The sequence below is a fragment of the Plodia interpunctella genome, chromosome 1 (assembly GCF_027563975.2).
Source record: "Plodia interpunctella isolate USDA-ARS_2022_Savannah chromosome 1, ilPloInte3.2, whole genome shotgun sequence".
In the NCBI taxonomy this organism is placed as follows: domain Eukaryota; kingdom Metazoa; phylum Arthropoda; class Insecta; order Lepidoptera; family Pyralidae; genus Plodia; species Plodia interpunctella.
Window position 1 is genome coordinate 6,419,841 of NC_071294.1, and position 23,620 is coordinate 6,443,460.

Consider the following 23,620-nt stretch of genomic DNA (forward strand, 5'->3'; position numbering starts at 1 on the left):
CCTTGCTGTAAATAAAAGCGCTCAAACTACGCAATGTTCGTGCATTATTACTATAAATCAGGGCTTGATATACCTAAGCGGGTTAGCGGCTAAGGTAACGATATGCTGGGTAAGGATACTTTATCAAAAAATACCGGTAAACAAAATAACGTTACCAATGGTCATAAAAGTAAGGGATGCTCGCTATGCTATATTTCGGTTTATTCTTGAGTCAGAATCGCACACAGGCAGAGTATAGCGAAATATTACAAAGCAAAATAGGTTAATCGATGTAAAATGGTAAGTACATTTCATGGAAAATTTATAGTCTATTTAAACGCTTTTATTAAACTTCCAATGTACTTGTGTATGGTTGTTAGGGTAGAATCTTGCAACTCAATAGAACTAAATCGAAATATAGATAATGTAGTAACGATACTTTTAACGTTAATTGGTAATGTTATTATAACGTTTTTGAATTGTAGTACGATACCCGTTTTACGTTCCCAGTTTTAACTTTAGGGAAATAACGTTAATTAACGATACTTTTAGTGTGATTTTGGTAACGTTAAAAAGCCCTGCTATATATAAGCGCTCGTCTTGTTCTAATTAAAAATTAATAATTCTAATATTCTAATTAATATATCGGCGGGAAAGTATGAAAAGGGTGTATGTAGAAGCATGGGAGGATAAGTATTGATAGGTGACCGTCGATATGTTAGTAAAATATTAATTAATGTTTATATATATAATTATACAATAATAATAATACATTTCAAGTAATATAAAATATTATTTTTACAGTACAAAATAAACATAAAATAACATGGGAAAACAAAATTACTCGACATTTACTGTATCTCGGGCACTTGCATACAAAAGGCGAACTGAATCGCAATAGCCCACTCCTCGACGCGAACCGGTAACAATTACATACGCATCGCCGGCACGTAATATCCGTTTAGCTTTACAATAATCCAGCGCTGTATGAACCCTGGCGTCTGTCTCAGAGGTCCAATTTCCTTTAGCCACTTCAAAATAATGTATGGCTCTCACGCCACGCCAGAAACGGAGTTGCCTTGCAGTGTGACATGCTCTGGTCACAGCTATTATCGGACAAGCCGGTTTTGCGTGTGATAAAATTTTAGCAGTTCGGCCAGAATTTGTTAAACATATGATAACAACAGCACTTGAACGCATTGCTAGCTCGACAGCACCTACACATACGGATTTAGTGGGTTCTTGAAGTGGACTCTGCATCAATTCAACGTTTCCATAGACTCTAGGTTGCCAGATAATTCTTTCTGAATGTCGACAGATAACTGCTGCTGCAGCTATGCAATGTTCAGCCATACGTATTGCGTCATAAGTAGGAGCAAATTTCTTTAAAGGAGAATCGTAATGAAGTTCTAAACAAAGAACATCGGCCCCATCAAGGACTAAGTTAGCTATATCTGTTACGCATAACGTTGGTATCTGTTCATTTATAACAGCTTTGATTATACATGGTTTGCCCATTTCATTACATTTGGCTAGAATAATTTTCTGAGCAATAAATATTTTTTCTACTGGTAAATCAGTACTTAGAACTCCGCGGTCAATATAAATTCCATCGGCTTCTGTTAAGATTTCTTCGATACTATCGAATCCTAATACTGAGTCAATACAAGCAAATACAAGAATGTGTTTTCCTTTTTCTGATAAAATACTTCTTACTTGACGAATATCATATGCACTCTGTGCGTTTGGCACTAAAACTCCGTCAATATCGGAAGCAACTGCCCATGCTATTTGTTGTTCCATGTGTTCAAAAGATTGTTGGGAGCTGTCACTACATGAAAACGATTGTAAGCTATCATCTTGTTTACTACGCACATCTGTTTCGTGTGGTACTTGAGAAATACGAACAGTCATTTTAGGACCTATAGTGCCTCCAGTTGCGATTGTACATTCAATAGAATCGTCACCTACTTCTAGGACAGTTAATTTAATTTTCCCGGGAGTAAGGCTGTCGATATAGACTATATCATTAGTTTTCAATTCTGTAAGATGATCGTATCCCACATACAAACAATCAGCAGTGCCACTTTCACGCCAGCTAGTATCTGTCGTTAATCTGATTGTTCCATATTCAATAAGTTCTACTGCAGAGTGGGGCCCGCCTTTTAAATCACCTGTAACTATATCAGGTCCTCTAACATCAACTAGCAGTGCTAAAGGATAAATATATTCTAACTCTGCACTATAATTATAAACGGCTTGACGAATGCTTTGGATAAGTTGCGCACAAGCATCAGGTTCTAAATCTCTCATATTTAGACGTGCTACTGTCATACCCGATGCAATGAGTCTTTGTATGGTTGCCGGGTCTCGGTTGGATGTCCCAATATCACACATTAAACCTGTTTGCAACTCTTCACATGGGTTATCATGTAGCTTCATATTGCAGTAATGCTGCAACAAAGATGATGCGGCTGGAGGAGGTTTGGCCTTGTAAATAGCAGCAGCCTCCAGTGGAATATGCCATGGTAAAGACATTACAGGTGAGGTTTAATTAATTACGGTTTAATCTAAAAACACGAAAAAAATCAAAGTACATAAAAAATGAGGTTTACTTTCTATGACAAAATTGTTTGAGTTTTTATTTTGCCATTGGATGGCTCCTGAAATTCTATTTGACTCAAATTGACTTACTTTATTTTATTTTTTACTGTTATTAAAAGTTTTTTGTTACCTAGGTAAAAACTAAGTGATTATATACTCTTTGGTAGGTAAAATGACCTTCGTAGTGTGTTGTTAGCACAGATATAAAAACATATGTTTGTAAATCTGTGGCTGGTAGTATTTGTAATCCACAAATAATCATATTTCACAACAAAAAAAGGGTTCATTCCAGATATCCATACTAATATTATAAATGCGAAATTCTGTCTATCCGTCTTGTCTGTTCCGCGGCTAAACCGCTGTACATACCGACTTTTATTAAATTTGGTTTGATGATGAAATAGTTAAAGACAATCAAACATAGGCTGCTATTATTTCAAAAATTAACCTCCAAGTGTAATTACAGTCACTTGGGGGTTAATTTTTAAAAGTTTGTATGAAAATCGTGTCCGTTCAGCTTTCGAAAAATTCACCTGAAAAATTCACGTGGCACGAGGCCGCGGGCAAAAGCTAGTAAGAACATAATGTTTACTAACCAAGTACAGTCAGTTGCATGTCAAATTATCTCTGTGGACTTCCATGCGGTAGTAGTTGCGCCGATTGAAGTAGGTACTTAGCTACTCCATCATTCGCGTTGTTTTTGGTTTTCCAACAGTAAAATAGGTCTTTTACACAGATATAAAAACATTACATTCAATGTTCTTATATCTGTGATCTTTTATAGGTTTAACGGCATTTTGAAATCATGCAGTATGTCGCGACGAAATCGTGTAGCTTTTGCTGTATAATTGTGCAACTAACGCAATCGGCGCGAAGGAATGGCCTGCCAAAGTGCCAAATTGGCGCGCGCGGTATTCGCGTCTCTTTGAACAGTTCTTTAGCTTGAATTGGTCTGGTGGCAGGCACGTTGTATAAAAATTTTCTATCTCATTTGGCTACACCACCGATTGGTTACATTCCTCCAACAGTTCTCTTGATATTATGATATAATATAAATGATTTCTTTCTTTCTTTCTTTCTTTCTTTCTTTCTTTCTTTCTTTCTTTCTTTCTCTTGGTCTTAGTATTGTAGATACCTACCATTTATATTATTTTGTTTGTTCTATGATTTCTATCGATGTCGATAAGTCATAAACAAACAATGTCGCGGCTTTACTCGCCCGTGGATCAATGAGTGTGGTCGGGCGGGAGACATTGTTGCAAGACAGTTTTTACTTTGGCAACACTTGTTGACAGACAGAAAAAAGGAGTGAACTGCGAGCTTGCTTGACTGCGTGTCACGTTTGTTCTATCAGAAAATAAACCGCGATAGATAATATATTTAATGAATATTCGTAATATAATCGATGTGTAAAAAGTGTTGTGTTTGAATAATGTGCTTTATGTGGACGCAAAGTTAAACATAACATAAATTCTGTCTTTTAAACAAAACAATATTTTCATGTACCTTTTCATGCCTACTATGCGACCGTGAAGGTTGAGAATGTTACGTCACTTTGGTTTTAGTGTGTGATACGGAATTATTTATTTTGATAAGTGATTTTAACTAGTCAAGGGTGCAGTGTAGTGAATTGCAAGCTCAAGTGTGGAATGTTATTATTGATATTAGAGCCCTGATACACCGGCTGCGACATGATGCCGCCATGTTATTTGGTTTTGCTGTCAACTTACTGATCGCAGTCAGTCTATAATCCTCGAGTCCATAATATCTGGCGGAAATACGGTAAGTAAATATTTTAGCTCTTGTCATGAACTAAAACTTCTGAAATATCATTGTCTTTGTTTATTCCGAATGCATACGAAAATTTGTTACAAATTATTGTTTACTGTGCTATATTGACTGTCAATGTTATGACGTCATTGTGTATGAAAAAATTATAACCTAGGTAGGTAGGCACCTTTCTACTCTAAAAGGATTTTGATATGGAGAATACCCATTATAGTTCTCTTTCTTTGTCATCTTCGTGTGTTTCTGGCTGCATTCTGGGTTGTGATGCCGCGAAGCCTGGAGTCAGCTTAAAATATAAAGCTTGAATTTTGATTTGCCTGTGGTTTTGTTCTGTCTAACGTTAACACTCCTTGAGAATGCTATTGTTCCTATTTGGTGCCAGGTGTTAGGATCACAAGGACAATGCTTAAAAACCAGACTCAGATGCAATGATATACAAAAGGACATGTAGATAGATAGATAATTTGTTTATTTGATTTGCCACAGACACCAAAGAAATAACAGACAAGTCTTATAATTAAAAAACATAAAATTAAACAAATTGGTGTGCTGCAGCAAGGCAAAAAGGCCACAACTCAGCAAAACTTTCTGCACCTTAGTACAAAAACACTGATTTTCAGTTATTGGTATATGTAGGTAAAAAAATATCTACATTTCACTTCGTGGTTAATTGATGGGGAAAATTTAATTATCTCACTGAAGTATTGAATAATACAAAAGAAAGTTATAAAAAAGATAAAGCATACTATAAGCGTAAAGTATATATTGTGACTATCACACTATACAATGTTAGATAATATCACTGCACATTTTGTTTGAATTTTTAATTTGGGCTTAATTTCAACTAGTTATACAATTAAAATAATACTAGTGTTTATGGGGGTATTTGGCACACAAATAACTCCTCAATTAGCCTTATTTATATTAGATAGACTCACATTATGTAAGAACATGCAACTTTAAGACACACTAAAATCAAAACCTATGTTGGGTGGAAAATGGGAAGAAATGGTTGTTTGGTTGTCCAGACTCCAACCAATCCATAATTTGTCTAATAAAGCCTCTAAACACAAATTATATTAATTTTTACTTCACACACGAAAGATCTGACAAAATGTGGCATGTATGTTGAGCATTGAGTAGTGTTTAATAATAAAAAAAAATATTTCTTTGAATATGAATCATAAATATTAGGTAAAAAAGATTGCTAGTATGAAGAATTCATATTAAAGTTGTATTAGGTACATAAATAGAAGTATAAATTTTAAGTCAGTCAGGCCCATATGTGTGTGTTTGTCCTCAACAATACATATAATATAAAAGGTACCCCACACAACATAGTATTACTACTATCACTGCACATTTTGTTTGCATCAATGTTTTTGCTTACTGTGCCCAGTGGAAAAATCATACACAAAATAATACATGGTGTCAAAAATTTTTTTGGTAGTGAAATTAATATCCCAACCTAATTAATATAATCAATGGGAAAATTTGTTTGTTACCCCTTCACGTGTTATCTACTGAATCAGTCTTCTTGAAATTTTGCATATGTATAATTATATGGTGAAGCACATATGGTACATTTTAATCTGTTTTAAACATTTTAATCTAATTTAAACAGTCTGTTAGAAGTAGCAAGTAAGAAAATATTACCAAACGTGATACTATATCCTGCTACACATACTAATGTTATAAAAAGGAATAAATATATATCTTTTTAATCCCGGAAAAAACTGTTTTTCCATGGGATTTGAGAAAAACTGCATTTTAAATGTGCTATCTATAAATGTGGATATTTCTATTCAACTATCCTAATCCCATTTTCCAAATCCCACTCTTCTGAAGGCATTTAAGCAGCGAAGCCACGGGTAAATAGCTAGTGATAATATAATGTGATAAATTAAGTGGTTCAATTTATTTCGCTCCAATGTGATTTGTCATGCTAAAATTCGTATTGCAATGGTTGCAACACAAGTTTTAGCATAACATGTACTTAATTTTAGTTACAACGACATTTCTAAGATATTTCTAAGTAACATATTTTATATTGTGATTTTGAGGATGTTTTCCCATATGCTCCTTGAAAGGTTTATTAATTCTATGAGTTTATGGTTTCTCCAAATAAATTTACTTATATTGTAAATTTATTTTCAGCATTTGGTGTTAACTAACTAAGTAACTTTATCCAAATTATGATTTACTCAAATACAATGAGTGTCCTATCATTGGAGCCAGGTAGATAAACTATGTTGGTTACATAATTACAAAGTATAAACAAAGTCACTTCCCACTGTCTGTCTTTTCCTATGTATGCTTCGATCTTTGTTCATAAAAAAATGGGAGGACAGATCACCTGTCTGCTTGCTGTGGTTGAGTCTCCAGCTAGGAAATATAATAAAATAATAATAATTTGGATGGAAATTGGATAAATCAAGAGGAAAGTTTATATGTATATAAACTTTCCTCTTGGTTTATCCAATATCCGATATATACATGCATAATTATGTGTGAAGTTGGGCTGGTCGCTAGTTATCGTATAAAAATAAATATAATATAGTAAGATGTTGCTGCATGCTATCATAAAACAAATCCAGAAGACAATAAAATTCAATTAGATTACTTTCAATCGAGATTAAATGTAATCAAAATTAAAAGTACTTAATCTATTTAAGTTCAATCTTAATTTTTTCCAGAGATGACAAGATTATTTTTCACTAGTATCCCTGTACAGTTTGGAAGCGATGTATCACTGTCGGCCTTTATTGTTTGCGGGGTAGACAGAGCCAGTTTTGCTTTAAGTCCCTTTGCAATGTTACACGACATAAGACCATTATCCAGCTATACATCTGACCATCGAATGGGACCTGGACCTGGACTACCAAGTCATGTAACATGGTTCTGCCTATCCCAGAATCGTAAAAGACGTTATATATTGACCACCCCAATAAATTTTCATGGATTGCTAGTCAAATGTTATCTTTGAAAAGTTTTTTTTTTTCAAAATTATTTAGTGTAGTCTGTATGTATACACAGACAGGGTGACTTTTTATACATTGGCGATATTGTGTGTGAAAACTCGAAAAAAAATATTTTTGAGAATTCTAGAATATACCAGCTTTTGCCCGCGGCTTCGTCCGCGTGAATTTCATAGTAATAATCTCGGTCATTTCTTAAGAAAATTATGAAGAGAGTCCAATCCCACTTATTGCTATAAGTATCCCGTACCGTCTGCTACTACTTGCCTCGGCCATTTTTTATTAAGTGTCTCCATCCCATTTCCCGCTACACTCCCCAGGGAACCTACATGCCAAATTTGAGCTTCTTACGCTCAGTAGTTTCGGCTGTACGTTGTCTGTCAGTCAGCCACTTAGTAACGCAAGAGTTTATATATAGAAGACTAGATTTTACCCGGGGCTTCGCTCTCGTGGGAATTTCGAGATAAAATATAACAATCTTGGATAATGTACTTTTCTTATGGTGAAAGAATTTTTGAAATCGGTTTGGTAGTTTCATATTTCAAACATACAAACTCACAAAGTCACAAACGCTTACTTCTTTATAATAATAGTATAGATTAAATAATAAATTTTAATATTTTTAGTATTCCTCGAAGTGCACTTTTTTGGTGCGGTTCGAAGAACAATTTTGAGGATTACCTTATTATTTGACTACATTATAATTCGAGGAATACCTCTATTAAAGAATATAATAAAGGTGTCTAAACTTTTTTAAAACACATCATATAGCTAAACTTTATTAAGCTTTGTTATTTGCATTTCATTAATGAGTTAATCAAATTTGACTTGCTTTTGGGCAACTGCACTTTATCCCAGATCATTTAAAAAGTAACAAATGATGAGTAACACATGATTAGAAAAAATATAAGAATAAGTTAGAACATGTTGTACTTAACAATACTACTTATTAACAATGTTTACGTGATTTTCACAAATTATTTAATGCTGATAGGAAACCAAAGTAAATGATTTTTTTTTTTCTCGGAAATGAATAAGATTATTTTTTAATTCTCTAGTAATAAAATCTTGACCGATGGACAGACAAGACAACCTACAAGGCATGGTTCATATTGCCCAAAAACTTTTGTATGAAACACTCAGTATGCGAATGAAAAACCCCGTTTCACCGTTTATTTTTTTCCAGGCTTTTAACATGTACTGATAAGTATTTTTTTAAACTTTATATACTGTTTGGTTCCAGGTCTTTACATGTCAGTAGTCACTGATCTGATATAGCCACGGAGCATCAGAAATCGGCGCTGCCTAGCGCCATTCGCATCAATGCATCATTTATGCCAGTTTTGGCTCTTGAAGATGCAAGGTAAATTGCAACGTATTTTATTCTTGTATAGTTTAGCCACTGTTAGCTTGTTCAACTAATGGTTGGGGAGAGGGCATGAATGAGGGGCAGTAAATGGGTCAACCATTATTGATGATATAATAAATAATAAAGTATGGTCAATAGTGTGGTATCTTTTATATTCTCTATAATTATTTACAAGACTCGTACATATATAATTTGAAGTCTAGTTAAACGTATTTTGAAGCCTATCTATTTTAATATAAAGAATATTACGTGCATATTACGAAGCACTTAGCAGGATTTGTTGAGCTAAGGTAGAGGAATCAAATAAGATAGGCCGATTATTTATAGGGATTGGATTATTTGTATAGATTATATCATCACACTAGATCTCTGTCTTGACTTGACTAAAGCTAACAAGGCCGAAAAACTTACAGGGCAGTGTTAAATTAATTATATAAAATTTAATTTCATAATAAAAATACAAATTTGATTATTTTTTTGACTAAGTTTAATGTTATCTCTTCAGTTGTTTATCTTCAACGCATGGTCTACCTATTTAGAAAACTAACTGCGTCATAGTTAAAAAGAACCAAAAAAGACAATCTGGAATAATTCCAAATGTTCTGTATTAGCTTCAGCTTAAACATTTGCACCCATCTACCAAATTCCCTGTTCAATTTATTGTGTAACTTTTATGCGGATTTAATACTATAATACGATCATGTACATGTAATCGATAAATAGCAATGGGAGGTATTGAATAGGTTATAATGGCGACAAGGAGTCGGCAGCAGCGGCAGGCGGTCTCCATGACGACAGTGCGACAGTGGCCGGAGCCTCCGCTTGCCTCTAAGCTCAGCCGCGATCAATCCCGGGCGGAGGAAACCCTCACCCGCCGCCCGCACTCTTGACGACGCCGCCGCACTCCCCGCTTGTTTCTACTTACACAACTCGAATCTTAGCTCCTCCGCAACAATCAAATATAATTTTAACAAAAGACGTAATTCACATATTGATGATATTTTTTGTTTATGATTGGGATATTTATTGGCTTTTGAATTTCGGTCTACAGCTAAAACCTCATCTGTGGACTACCAAATCTGATTATAAAAATGTTATGGATCGTATTACCAAATTTGCCCTGGCTTAAGATTAAAAGTATGATGGCTTTATAGATCACATAAAATTGTCTCGAAATTTCGAAGTCATTATTAATATACCTATATAACTACTGAAAATGCATCCTAAAACGATATTCACACACAATCAATTTCCGAAAGATTCCATCAGAATCGAATATATTTTGTGAAATTCAAGATGAGTTTGACGGATGACTGGATGTAAAATATTTTATTTTCCAGAGATTGGGTGTCCGAACAATCTTTGTTCATCTTGATTATATCAAGTACAGATATATAAAAAATACCTACTAAACAATTTTTATGTAGATAATTATGATCAAGCCACGTGGAAGGTTTGTAGGTAGGTAGCAATATTTTAGCGGGAAGAAACGTGACCTTGACCCCTGAGATTAGGCCTAACCTGCCCCAAAAGCGTTCAGTCAAATGTTGGCGGTCGATATGAAGAAAGGATAGAGTTCGCGCAAGCGCCCATTTAACTGCGCGTACAATCGATCCGACCGCCCACGTGACGCAACGCATTTGCGGGGATTCTTTGCGGACAACTTAACTATACTTATTTATATATTCGTTGGTGATCCTGGCAATTAAATTCCATAAATTTTATTTTCTGTTTATAATGCACTATATTTATTCAATATTTCTTTTCCACCCTAGAATTTCGGTAGCAGCCAGTCTTTTTCCTCCATAATAAGTTTCTGATTGTCCCAAATTGACTATGACAATCATTATATCTTCACTATAGATTATTTTTCACTTGCGATTCTGACTGAGGTGGTCAATATGTCACGTCTTTTTCGATTCCGGAGTCTAAGTCCATGTACAGATCCATTTCCAGGCCGTCTTGTCGTTTAGCACTTCCTACCTTAAGGAGAAGACAGAATCAAAAGTCGCTAGACTCGAAGGTGTAATTAGATAGATAAGTTCTGTCTACCACATAAATAATAATAACATGATACTTATCTAACTTCCAAACCGGACAGGGTTTCTAGAGAAAACTAATCTGTAATAACTGGATAAAATCGAGATAGAATGTAATTAGATTACTTTTAATATGTTTACTTGTAATTCTAATTTTAAGTAATTTTAATCTGGTTAACATGATTACGTCTAACTGTGCTCTTTATTTAGCATTTTGCTAAAATTAGAGAATTTACAATTTTTCTGATGTGAAAGAGTAAATTTTTTTTTCTGTATTCTGAGCCATTATGCTAATAGCGCCCATCGTTTGAAGAATAACAGTTGGCAGTAACATCCCTTATAATTTTCGTGTCTTCAGCGTGGTTTTCCGAATGTTTAGCAGAATGTTTTAATATAACATTCTGCTCATTTGAATTATATAAAAATATCACCGAAAGTACAAAGTAGCCCTCACACGTGACTTCTTTACATCTACGAAAGATCTTACGCTGTTAAAAAATTAATCATGTGCTATGGATATGCTTTAAATTTACATACAACTTTCAAATAAGTTTGTAAGAAAAAAAAAAGGAGTCAAAACGAGCTAGGAAAACTAGTTTACCACGTTCATTACTTAGATAATAGATTTGCTATTTTTATATAAGTAAAGATTTTGATGGAGTCACGAAGGTCTGACTGAACGAGTAAAAATAAACTTTGCTTGGATTAAGCAGTATTTCTGGCTTTGTGGTCCATTAAGTGAAATTAGTCTCCTATTATGAAACCATATAATAACAACTAATTATGTATGTTACAACTTAATCTGCCGAGATAATGAAGAACTCATAGCGATCACAGGCATTGGCCCCCGGTTCCCCATCCAATATATTACTCCATTTATATTCTCATTAGATTCTCACTGATCAAATGAAATGATCAGATTATTTACGCTCCCTTGAGGTAAGGGCTCATCATTTTATGTCAACACGATATTAACAGTTTCATTTAAAGTTACCCGAGCGTAGGATTATTATTTTCACATACATGATCTAAGGAAATGCTTTCCATAATGTGTATATTATTCTTTTACATTAAAAAGTATCCAAATTCTATCGGTCAGTGGGATTTATTATATTTAAGGGAAATTCCCTTAAATTCTCTCTTTCAATCTTTATCCTTATACTTCATGATGATAAATTTACATTCACTTAATTTCTCTATACTGTCTTCATGTGTTTTTGATAATATTATGAAGCTATGTCGTATTAGGTGACTTAATAGTTTTCCTCTTCAATTTTCAGTCTATAATTTTATTCACCTAAATGACAACTTTGTCTTCTTTTTCTATTCTTAAAGATTTTTTAATTTCTTCATCTCAGCCAAATAAATGGGTGTTGCTTTATGGGATTCTTGAATAAATAGGGATATTTCCTTCTATTACTTGTATTTTTGTGTATAGTTTTTATTGTAATAAATATATAATAAGTTTATTTAATAGATATGCAACGATTCTATTATTAAAAAAATATCGGTAGTCTTTTGTGTTTCACCTACTTTGCTCACTTTGAACTCGATTACTTAGCTACGTTTATTATCCAGCGCATATGAAAATATGATTATTCTGTGTTATAAATTTCTGCTGTCCACTTATTTGTTCAGGACCCTCCTAATGGCCAAGGTAGCCACTGTTCAGTCCGATCTCTGCATTAAAATACATGTACGCATAAGTCAGGTACTCTATTACTGCACTCTGGTTGAAAAAATATAATTTGTATCTTGGAAATTCCAACTGTTCAAGTAATTTAGAATTTATCATTTCCAACTATTGGAATAATGACGGTTACTCACTCACGTGTACAATTTCAGTCGGTCAATGTCATTGATAAGTATATTTGAGGCTCGTTTACCTTTTTCGTAGGATTGTTTCAGAAGATTGTGCTAATTATCATACACTATAAAACATTAAATTTTTCATATTAGTAGTTTTATGAAAAATGTTGACATTTAACGCATAAGGGCATAAATAAATAGTCAAATGAAGACACCGGTGAAGCGGAATTAGAATGAAGTGCGCGCCGCGAGTCGCCGCGGCCGTGTGCCACGTCATTGCCGTGACCCACTGACACAGATCCACGGGGCCGCCTGCACCGATATCTGCACGCGTCGCGCTCTTCCTCTACTGCCCCTTTAACGTTTTATCATAATATCATTATCTATTTTGTGGCCGCTAATTTAACAAAAATTGTATTTACGTTAAATTAATAATAAATTTAGTGCACTTCATATACGAAACATTAATTTATTATTACCAAATTTACACTTTATGTCATTATCACGAATACGTCTATTGAAGATATTTATTGATTCAGTTTTATTCATAGGAAGTTGATTAAAATAACTAAAATTATAACTGAAATATCATTATGCAATAAGTGACCTCTTTATCTAAATTGTGCACTTGACACGAATACTGTTCCATTTCACTTTCATGTTGGCATATGCGCTACGTCACGGCTCACTGTTTCGTTGTCTGTCATATGTTGCAGGTTACCGGGCATGTATTTGTAGTATGTACTATGTTATGTAGTGGTTGTACCTAACATTTTACTGACTGAAAGTGTTAGTTCAATAGATTTTAAAGTAAACGATACTGACGATACCCAAATTGATATTGATGTGATGCTAAGATTGGAAATGGTTATAATTATCATTATGACAGTCTCTCATCTGAGCGTTTTCTTAGTTTTTGTCCACTTCACACGGTCTTTAGTATTAGTTGTCAGTCAGACCATTAGTACCATTAGACAAGTAATCAGACCATTGGCACGCATATTATTACAATTTATATTTTTTGTCAGTCGAATAAATAATTGGGCAGCAACTTATGGTCAGCGAATATCTAAATTCATCTGCATTTTACATAATTTTGAACAGCAAAATAATTATTTGGTTAGTAACATTTGGGCAGCAATAATTGGTCAGTCCAGCAGCAGCTTTGTCGGGTTTTGTTTGCTGAATATATGGGTCAAACCCAAGATCGGCTCTCAACAATAGAACTCCTTAACGGTTAACTGCACGGTCATCTGAGCTATCTAGCTTTTATTGACAGAGGTTGAAGCTCCGTTCGCTTCTCATTATCACGAGCTTTACCTAACCTAATCGACACAGGTTTGTTATACGGCTGACCAAATGTTGCTACCTATATATATATAAATATATATAGCAGGCCAGCAAAATTGCTGGCCTGCTTATATTTAAATTACTGACCATTATTATGATCTTTGCGGAACAAGATTTGCCTGAATTGTTTCATTGCATACTTACTGAATTTTTATTTCCTTAATATCTATTACTCTATTACTTATTTTTATCAAATTTAGCTTATCAAATTTTAATATGGCGTACCAAAATAATTTATTTCCTTAATCTACTAGCTTTACCCGGGTCTTCGCTCCTGTAGGAATTTCAGGATAAAAGTCCTAGGTACAATGTCGGTGGTTATTGGTGATTGAGATCTGGAGATCCCAGGTTCAAATTCCACTAGTGCCACATGATGTTGTATGACCATCACTTGACTCATTTGACAGTCTTCCGATGAAAGAAAAACACCATCAGGAAACCTGCCGCTGTATCTACAGCAGCAGTCGTGAAAATAATTTCGATACCTTTAGGCAAATTTAATAACATTCACCAGTATTCAATAACATTTAATTCACGTTCACTCATAAGTAAAGGTTTGAATAAAATTGGCGTCATATTGAATTTTCACGGAAAATAATCAAACTTATGTTTTTTATGGAATTATGGATCCATCGACACACAATGTAACTAAATATATGAGCTGGCCTTTGGCATTTTTAATGTTTTATTATTCGCTACCAAAAGTCAGTGACATAATTAATGTTATCAGTATCCAGATGTATTCTATACAATTATACAGTGATATAGGTAATGTTCCTAATCACTTCTTATATAGGTAGTTAGGTATTATTTTATCAAAATATTTACTCGAAAAACAACAGGAAAGCAAACAATCCACATATACCCATTTACGGCCGTTTGACAATATGCTGATTGATATGTTTTCCTTATTACGTTCATGTTTCGAATCAAATATGTGTAAAATTATTCTTTTGCCAACTAAATTTTCTATTATTTATCCACCGTATTCATTTGTGTACTATCGTATGTGGTCGCCAACATTTTATAAGAGTGACGTCTCAACGAGCGAGATTGGAGACTACGGAGAGTTTGGATTGTTATGAGAGGCTAGCGTGGGTGTGACTGGGGCAGCGATACTACTTGTGTTCAGTCAGCTAGCTTCGCTTGTATCGTTCACAGCGCCGCCGCTGTCGTTGCCGCCGATGATCTGCGTCGTGCGTGTCCCGTCTCGCCGCGCCGTCGTGTTGATAACTTGCGAAGTAGTGAACGAAAAGGATGTATGTATATGTACGTCTCGTCTTTCAGTTGACTTTCAACGTCGTTTTGTAGCGAACGTTTCGCACGGATATCGAAAAGAATTGCACTATCGCTACGTAATAAACTTTGTTGAGTCTTATTTGAATATATAGACCTTAATTTACTAAGTGAAACACATTTTATTCAAGTTTTTGCCATTTACGGCGTCAAGACGTGAAACCAGATCCTGGAAAGTTATTATAAAAGGATAGCGTCGCCGAAAGCGTGGCGCAATGCAGTGTATGTTTGGTTGCGGATGTAAACTGTGCTTTACGAAGTTCGTAAGAGACGTTTTACACGTCACTAATAATACTGGTGGTGAGCACTCTGGGAGTGCTTCGTAGTCATGCTGCCCATGGTGCAGCCCGACCCTGTGATCTTCAACTGCGGAGGCCACTCTGCAAATGGAGCCACAGCACCGTCCATCGCCTTGCCTCCGTCGCTTACACCCGATTCTGACGTAGATGAACTAGTAGACATCTTTTTCGATGTTGACGTCACTGTTAACACTTTTCCAAGGTAAATGTTCGATAAAAGATACGTCTAAATTATATGCAAAATAACCTCTTGCCTCGAGAACTCTTTTATCATTTCGAATTCCATGGTAAATAAATTTTAAGATCAGAATATCCTATATGATTTATTCTTATCTGAGAAGAGATCATTTCACAATTTTAACAAAAGCCAATACCGAGCCAAGCTTCGTGATTGATATTTGATTGCAAGTATCAAATTCTTAACTAGGTACAGTTGGCGTTAAAATGATTTGAAAAACAAAATCAATTAGATGTACGCAGTTCGAATCATCATATTGTTGTAGCTTGTTCGTTACCTATAGGTACATCATTACCTATAGGTACCTATAGGTAATGAGAATTGTTACGAGTATTTTGAATACTGTGATTTTGTGTTTTTCAAATCGTTTTGACTACTCTAGACGCTCATATCATTTTGACGCTGACTGTACCTAGGTCCCAGAGCAGAGTACCTCGGGGCTTTCATAGAAATTCTACCATAGACAGGTAGTTTACTTCCACTGAAGGAAAAAATATACTATACTTAAATTACCATTTATCGAAGCACTGAATGGATCTGAAAATAGTCCAGAGAATAACTATATTATCGATGCGAATATAAACTAAACTGAAATAAATAATTTGTCAGCGCAATTGCAGATTTATGAAAACCATACATAAAGCGTGTGGTTCCATCTTAGGATAGCACCACTTCATATCTTGCGAGGCGACAGAACTGATAGACAACAAACCCAAAGAGGGTTCAGACGAGAATGAAACACACGCGAGTATGAGAGGAATTAGCATCGTTTTATGTTATTCCGAGCTGCATTTATCGACTTTGACAAAAACAACATACGAGTATAAGTATAAATGACATAAAACACTAAGACCTAGAACGATTGCGGGTCAGTAATTTCTGATAAAATTAATTATTACGAAGATAAGAAGAATAGGTTATATGAATTTAATTTATGTATGTATATATTTGTTCAATTTATACTATGAGTGTTAAATATCGCCCAGATAATTCGTTCAAATCCATAAACTTAAATGGTGATTTATAATTTGTTAATCATTCAGAAGAAAAGTTCCACAACACAGTTTGGATTTTACAAGTGAACCATGAACTTGCAATATCAATATTTGTATGTAAAAATGTAAATTGTTTGACCGTTTCGTGCCCTAGTCAATACACAACAAAGTATCATTATGTTTACTAAATTTTATGTAAGATATGTTTATTATAGTATATTATTGATAACGGAGAGTTCCTTCATGTGGAGTGGAGCCATCTCTGTTGGCTAGTCAATATAAAAGCAATTAAGATATTTATAAAATGATATTTGCTATTGATACTTTTTTGTTGTCAGAGATCTTGTTGATATCAATACGTAACAAATAAAATCATCTCAAGTAAACCGTTCGAGTTTCCTCGTTGGGACACGATCCTTGGTTGGTCCATATTTATGTCTCTCTTATCTCCCTATGTTTCCGTTTCTTTTCGAGGCTGTAACGCCACGTAACCGGGGCGTAAAAAGTTACCTTAAAATGTTTAATATTCGGCTGTGATTTTACATCCAGTCGCTTGTCTGACGTCATCCCTCTTTGGGAAAGCTGTTCTTGTCCATCAGCTGTCTAGGCTATGTGTATCTTAGTCATCACATACGACATCAACGGGAATAAGTAATGCTTTGTCATAACTGGAAACTGAAGCGACATGGAAAAAAATACTCTTACAGACTTACTCAGTTAAGCAGAAGTTGGTGAAACTTAACTTATGAGATTTAATTATAGACAAACAGACGGGATAGGTAAAACTATATAAAAACTTGTCATTGTAAGTGTACCATCTAAGTTGTACAATTTAGCAGTATTATTCACAAAGTATTTTAATTCTTTTTTCATTCGTGTCCAAAAATTGTTAACTTTATCCTGTGTGTACCTTGAACAAATTAAAAAAAATGGTGTCAAACTTTTCATATATTTTATTAAAAATTCATTCAACGTCTCGCCGGATTGTCGCAAGGATCTGTGGGATGATCGGGGCCGCGCGCGGGGCCTTTCAAAATCTATGGGTATGATAAATCAATCCGTCAAACAGGGAAGTTTTTTACGTAGACTATCGAGGTCGTATATCAAAAAGGCTATCTATGACAGAAAATGCAAGATTTGTCAATGAATAGTTCCTTTTTACATGTGTACTATCGTAGTTATAGATTTGATATAAATTTATGTGTGCACGCCTTAGTGCGCATACGTCTAACCCTTCCCCCACAAAAATTATCACAAAGATTTAAATTCTTTTTAGAAGTTTCATGTCCCTGATTTCTTTTATGGAAGAAAAGTAAAGAACGCGATATGACAGCTGCTATTCATTCACTCCGGGTTACCTAGCTAGACTAAGACTTAGTCTAGCTAGGGATCCGAGCACAGATAGTTTTATAACTTGTATGTATATTGAGAGAGGGGATGCTAGCTATGACCTCTCCATTCCAGCAGTATGGTGAATCCTTAATTCGTAATATTACAGCCTTTTGTCTCTCCTTCGGTTTTTGATTAACCTATATCTATCTATATCTAAATCTTTAGATATAGATAGATATAGGTTTATTCACAAATTTTACAGTACAAAATTTGAGTATTTAATTTAAAAACTTTCTTTTTTCACCATCACACTTTTATGACAACTAGGCTGTAACCATACCTGCAAATATAGATAATACATTACTTTTGTCTCAAAATACCTAATACACATACATGAAGTAAAATGATAAATGTAAAATCATAATTCTCAAAATTCCTAATTTTTTTGTCGTATATTTTTCTCCATTCCACATCCACATAAATAAATAAAATGGAAGTGTCTTTCTGTGATTTCAGAGTGACTGCATTTTAATATTAATTTATTTATTTAGCCTCTTGTGTCCCACTGCTGGACAAAGGACTCCCCTTTCTGCCTCCACATTTCTTGCCTATTATCATTATGTCTACCTATTAATATAATTAGCATATATTTAGTTATCACGCATGCATTATAATGCATGCTAAACAAGTTGCTTTGGAACCCTTCGTGAGCGAGTCCGACTTGCTCTTGGCCGGTTTTTTTTTTATCAAAAGGCCTACTACGAAACATACAAACACGCAACTCGTGTGAGAACTTGTGGACGCAATGACGTGTTGCGTGTTTTTTGTTTCATGGTATCACTGTTTAGTGATTCACGTGTTACGAACCTTTTTTAGGAAAACTATTTTGTTAAATCTATAAAGACTGAGTTATTTTATTTGTTGAATTGACTATGCATCCACAACGGGAATTTATTTCGTCGGATGACTCTTCCTTCTACTTTTTCCCAATGGTACAATATAATTCCATGTTGGACCATGGGTAACTATACATAAAAGATCATTTGTCATCATCATCATCTAATTAGATCAAATAAACTCTTTGATCTAAACCAGTTGTATATTTTTTATTTCGAAAATTCCCGAAGGTTTATATTTTCTGAAATGTGGAAAAATAACATGTCAAAATTGAATCCGTGGAATTAACAATCCGGGTGTAGTTGGATTTTGATGATTCCATCACTTAAGGGATGAAATAGTGAGTGCAAGTTTTTAATAATGGTTGAATTAAATATGTTGATTCTTATTTGCAAAGAAATTCACGCGGGCCATGGGCACAACGTAGTAATAAATAATACCTACATTTGACCCTTCAAAACATCCAACCCTATTGATATTCTAGCATTTTAAAATTTGCTGCATTCATTCCAAACTGGCACCAATTTCATCAATAAAGGAAATAAATTTAACCGTACTATTTTTTTTCGCACGTGAAAAAGATTATGAATCGTCGCCCTGTACTTTAAACATGCCCATACCCATAGACACCGGCAACCCGATACGGATCACCACCAGTGCGTTACCGACTTTTTGAGAAAGCGATACTCCTTTCTCGAAGTCGAAACTATATTTATATAAACTATTCGAGTAAAAAAATAAATAATTATAATTAAAAAAAAATAAACTTAAAAGGTTATAGGAATAGCTCTTGCTCTTGCTTCTCGGTGAGAACTTCATATCGACAGAGTCCAACGGTTGTCAAAATAAGGTTTTTTCGACGGATAAAACCACAGACTTAATGTAACTGTTATCAGTATTATATCGAATGTAAAATAAAAGCCAATATGAGACAAAAATAAATACATAATCCTTTCAATAATATTGAAATAAGCTACATTAAAATAATATTCCTAATATATTTTGACATTTGGATAGATTTTAGCTAATCAGATTTAACTTTATTTTATTATTCAGGAGCTAAATAAATAATAATTTCCAACTTTGGAAAAATATCGTTAAAAACCGTATGCTATGTTGCACTATTGATCTACAAATTTCCCAATACATTTTAAAAAAATGTCATAAACAAGATGTTACAGTCACAAAATGTCTCTGGTTAGTCGACTTGTGGTCCGCTCCGCCGCGGGTGCCAAAATTAAATGGCTGGCAAATTTTTTTAAAACCTTTCGCTCTTATTGCTGCACATTTTATTTTATAAATTAATTTTCAATCGCACCATAACTATTCAATTTTAAATGAGGACGATAACTACAATGTCCAAACATTTTTGAAAAACTGCGGTCACAAAACCAGACAGACAAGACTGATAATCTCTGATAACATGTTAAACCTTGTTGTTAGCTCCTGTAAAGCTAAAATGTACATTATTGGAAATGTTTTATTTATTTTTAAAAAGGAAGACCAAAAGCTACATTCTTGTATAAATGGAGATGGTTAGGTGCCTATAAATAAATCTGAATTAATAACTTGAGTTTAAGCACTGACACACACTTTTCTGAGTTGACAATAGTCAGCTAGGAATTAGTTGTGACATACGTCTTAAAATCATCAACGTATAAATCGGCTTTCAATCGGATTACGTTCCCCTATTTATCTATATATTTGATTGCTTCTATATTTATAATATAGATTTGAGTCTGAAATGATACTAAGTGAACGCTCCACTGAGTGTTTTCATACTTTTTTAACGGGCTTTCACACCAGCTAAAATAAAACAAAAAATCAGATTGAAAAGCAGTAAAAATATAAAAGTTATCACTTACTGCTTCAATCATACATATTTAGAAATTGTTATACACCTTATTTTATGTTTGTACTAATATTTTTCATCAGACGTGACTGGCGAACACTGGGTAAGAAGGAAGGCTTTATAGCTTACCTCGAATGACGAATACCTGTTGAGTAACAATTGAAAAAGCGAAACCTTCAACGTTTACGATACTTAGCAACTTTCACCTATTTGAATTCAAGTGACAAAAATATATTGCGCAGGCAATCACAAACCAATCCCAATCTAAAGAAAATATCATTGATACATTAGGTAGATACTAGTTATTGGGTATGTCAACATCGTTTCCGGTACCTATTTGATATTCTCATTTGTTCTTTGTTCCCTTGGCATCTAAACAAATTATTATCCTAAAACTCAGACAGGATGTAGCTGTACCTAAGTGCTAGGAGGAACTAGACGCTTGAAAAAATTTCGAGAATTATATATATTATACTATTTCTGGTCACGCTTATGGCGCGTTGTTGTTATTCCGAACATTATTATTTCAAGGTTGCACGGCCGTCGCAGTGAGGTTGCGTAGTGGGGCTCCTCGGTAGGCGTTCAACTGGTATCTCTGTCCCTCTTTCGCATTGAGCTTCAGTCAGCTTGCTCTGTACTTGGCATTTGATATGTATGAATCGTGTCAACGTGAGCATAACTAGGTATTCCTTGATAGCTATTAGTTTATGAATCTGGATTCTTAGATCATCGGCTGTCAAATTCTTGGATTTGAGCCTATAGATCCATAACTTTAAGTATACAACCACTGCACGATAACCTTAAATAAATATGACTCATACATTTAAGTATACTTACACAAAAAACAGATTTATAAGCGATTGGGGTATCGTCAGATTATGTTCTTATTCTATTTCTATTAGCTCTAGATTTAGATTACAATAGATCAAATAAGTTGCCAAGGCTTTTTTACTCAAATAGTGAATTTGATATCACTCATTATGTTTGCTTTATTAGTTTGCATGAGATTACTATAATGGACCACCATAGTCCCAAAAATAGCAATACCTCATTTAAAGTATTCATCTCTAAACTCCATTAAACGTTAATCAAGCATCCATCATTATATAGATCTACTTCAGTTTCATCACATTAAGTAATCATTGTATTATTTAAAACTTTAATAATAGGTTATTTTTTGCTGCTTCTGTAGAATTGAATCCTGTGACCTCCAACTGGGAGACACATGGAGGGGGATGCAAGGCAAGATGAGCGTGACAACGCCGGTTAAGAAGATAAGAAAAAAGTCAGACAGTAAACCGCAATCTCAAATGTACGTATGTACTTAGGTGTGTTTTGTAAACTACTGTAACTGTAACGCACACGGAAAGTGTCATGTTGGTTTTGATTATTATAATCCTTTTAATTTGTATGCCCAAAAATAAAGATTCTCTGTATTATTTGTACCCATGTATCACAGATTGCATAATTTGGTGTAATTTGTTTCTTTGGTTTTGTTGTAAGTGGACTATTTATGTGGAAGTTCATGACACGGTGTATGACGCGCTGAATCCAAACTCGTTTAAAGAGGTTCAAGATTTTTTTATTGAAATTATTCTTATGAATCGATATTATACTACGTACATTAAACATTAAGTTAAATAATAAGTTGGTACATAAACTAAGAGTAATATCCGAACTGGTAATCCTAATTGTATAAAAGCATTTAATGGGTAATTAAATAAGTTATGTACTTATTTTCACGTGTTATAGTTAGTTGCATGGTAGTGCATGATTTTCGATGTGAGTTAGATTTCTTAATTTCCCAATCCATTTTGAGACTAATTCAATACTAGCGACGGCTCGGGATTTTCCTTCCGTGGGGGAACTTAACTTCCCTAAACTATGGCTGTCCTTTCGTACCTTATCGTTTAAATTTTCAAACCACACTGAACGCTTGAGGTGTGTTTGAGTAACCATTTATAGTTTGTAACTTTTGGAGAAATTACTTTTGTATAATATAAAATTTAACGTGATGTACCTGTCAAGGTGATTTCTGAATGTATGGTATAAGACAAGTAAGATAATTATTAGACAAAGTGTCAATATTTCGCATTTCAGAAATTGAAGGTTTAATATTAATATAAATTTGTAAAAAATTAGGGGATTTAAGAAGAAAACTGCTAATATTTATCAGCGTTGATTTCAGATTTGTTAATTTATATTAAAGTTGTCCTTGTTAAAACTAAGCAATCACTAAATTCTGTTGGTAAACTCATAAAACTAATATCTTGTTAATTTTGGTAAACCCAACTTTATATTTAGTAATTTTAGTAATACTGGAAAGACACAGGGTTCACTAGTGTCTGGGCTTTTAGAATAACATTTTATTATCTCTAAGATAAATGGGATGTTGTTTATTGATGACAGATAAACACAACACCTCCAAAACAATATAATATTAAAAACAATATATTTGCAATTAATTGTCTTTGAAATTAATTATCTTTTTCAATTATTTTTAGAAACAAGTGCCACAACGAAAAGAGACGGCGCGAGCTTGAAAACGAGACGATCAATCAGCTCGAAGAGCTCCTCGGCACGTGTTTAGCTGAAGTAAAGCAACCTGACAAGAACGGAATAGTCCGGGAGGCCACACGGCAGATAGAAGAGGTGCTGAAGAGACGGGGCGAGTGCCCCGGCGAGTGCCCGGTGCGCAACGCTCAGTGTCTTTCGCCGGTGCAGGCGGGCGAGGTTAGCTCTACGCAGCCTCCCGCTTGTTTGCATTACACGGAGATCACCACACTTATTGAGGT

At 34.3% G+C, this 23,620-nt stretch overlaps 2 protein-coding genes across 11 annotated transcripts in view; one reads left to right on the top strand and one right to left on the bottom strand.

The window, feature by feature from the left end:
• Nucleotides 1-712: 712 nt before the first annotated feature.
• On the bottom strand, nucleotides 713-2,684 carry LOC128673096 (pyruvate kinase-like). The gene has a single exon (XM_053750710.1). The coding sequence runs from the start codon at nucleotides 2,515-2,517 to the stop codon at nucleotides 820-822; it is 1,698 nt and encodes a 565-aa protein (XP_053606685.1). The 5' UTR covers nucleotides 2,518-2,684; the 3' UTR covers nucleotides 713-819.
• Nucleotides 2,685-3,875: 1,191 nt separating this feature from the next.
• The window catches only part of LOC128673996 (nuclear receptor coactivator 2), a 42,690-nt gene continuing 22,945 nt past the window's right edge, over nucleotides 3,876-23,620 (top strand). For 2 of the 10 annotated variants that reach the window (XM_053752211.2, XM_053752292.2), the window contains exons 1-3: nucleotides 15,036-15,713; nucleotides 22,018-22,137; nucleotides 23,330-23,618. In XM_053752211.2, coding sequence (XP_053608186.1) covers nucleotides 15,541-15,713; nucleotides 22,018-22,137; nucleotides 23,330-23,618 — 582 coding nt within the window. In that variant the 5' untranslated portion in view covers nucleotides 15,036-15,540. Of the gene's footprint in view, nucleotides 4,366-8,592; nucleotides 8,713-15,030; nucleotides 15,714-22,017; nucleotides 22,138-23,329; nucleotides 23,619-23,620 lie in introns of those variants that run through there. The other 8 variants (XM_053752245.2, XM_053752263.2, XM_053752282.2 and 5 more) reach the window with 8 other exon arrangements.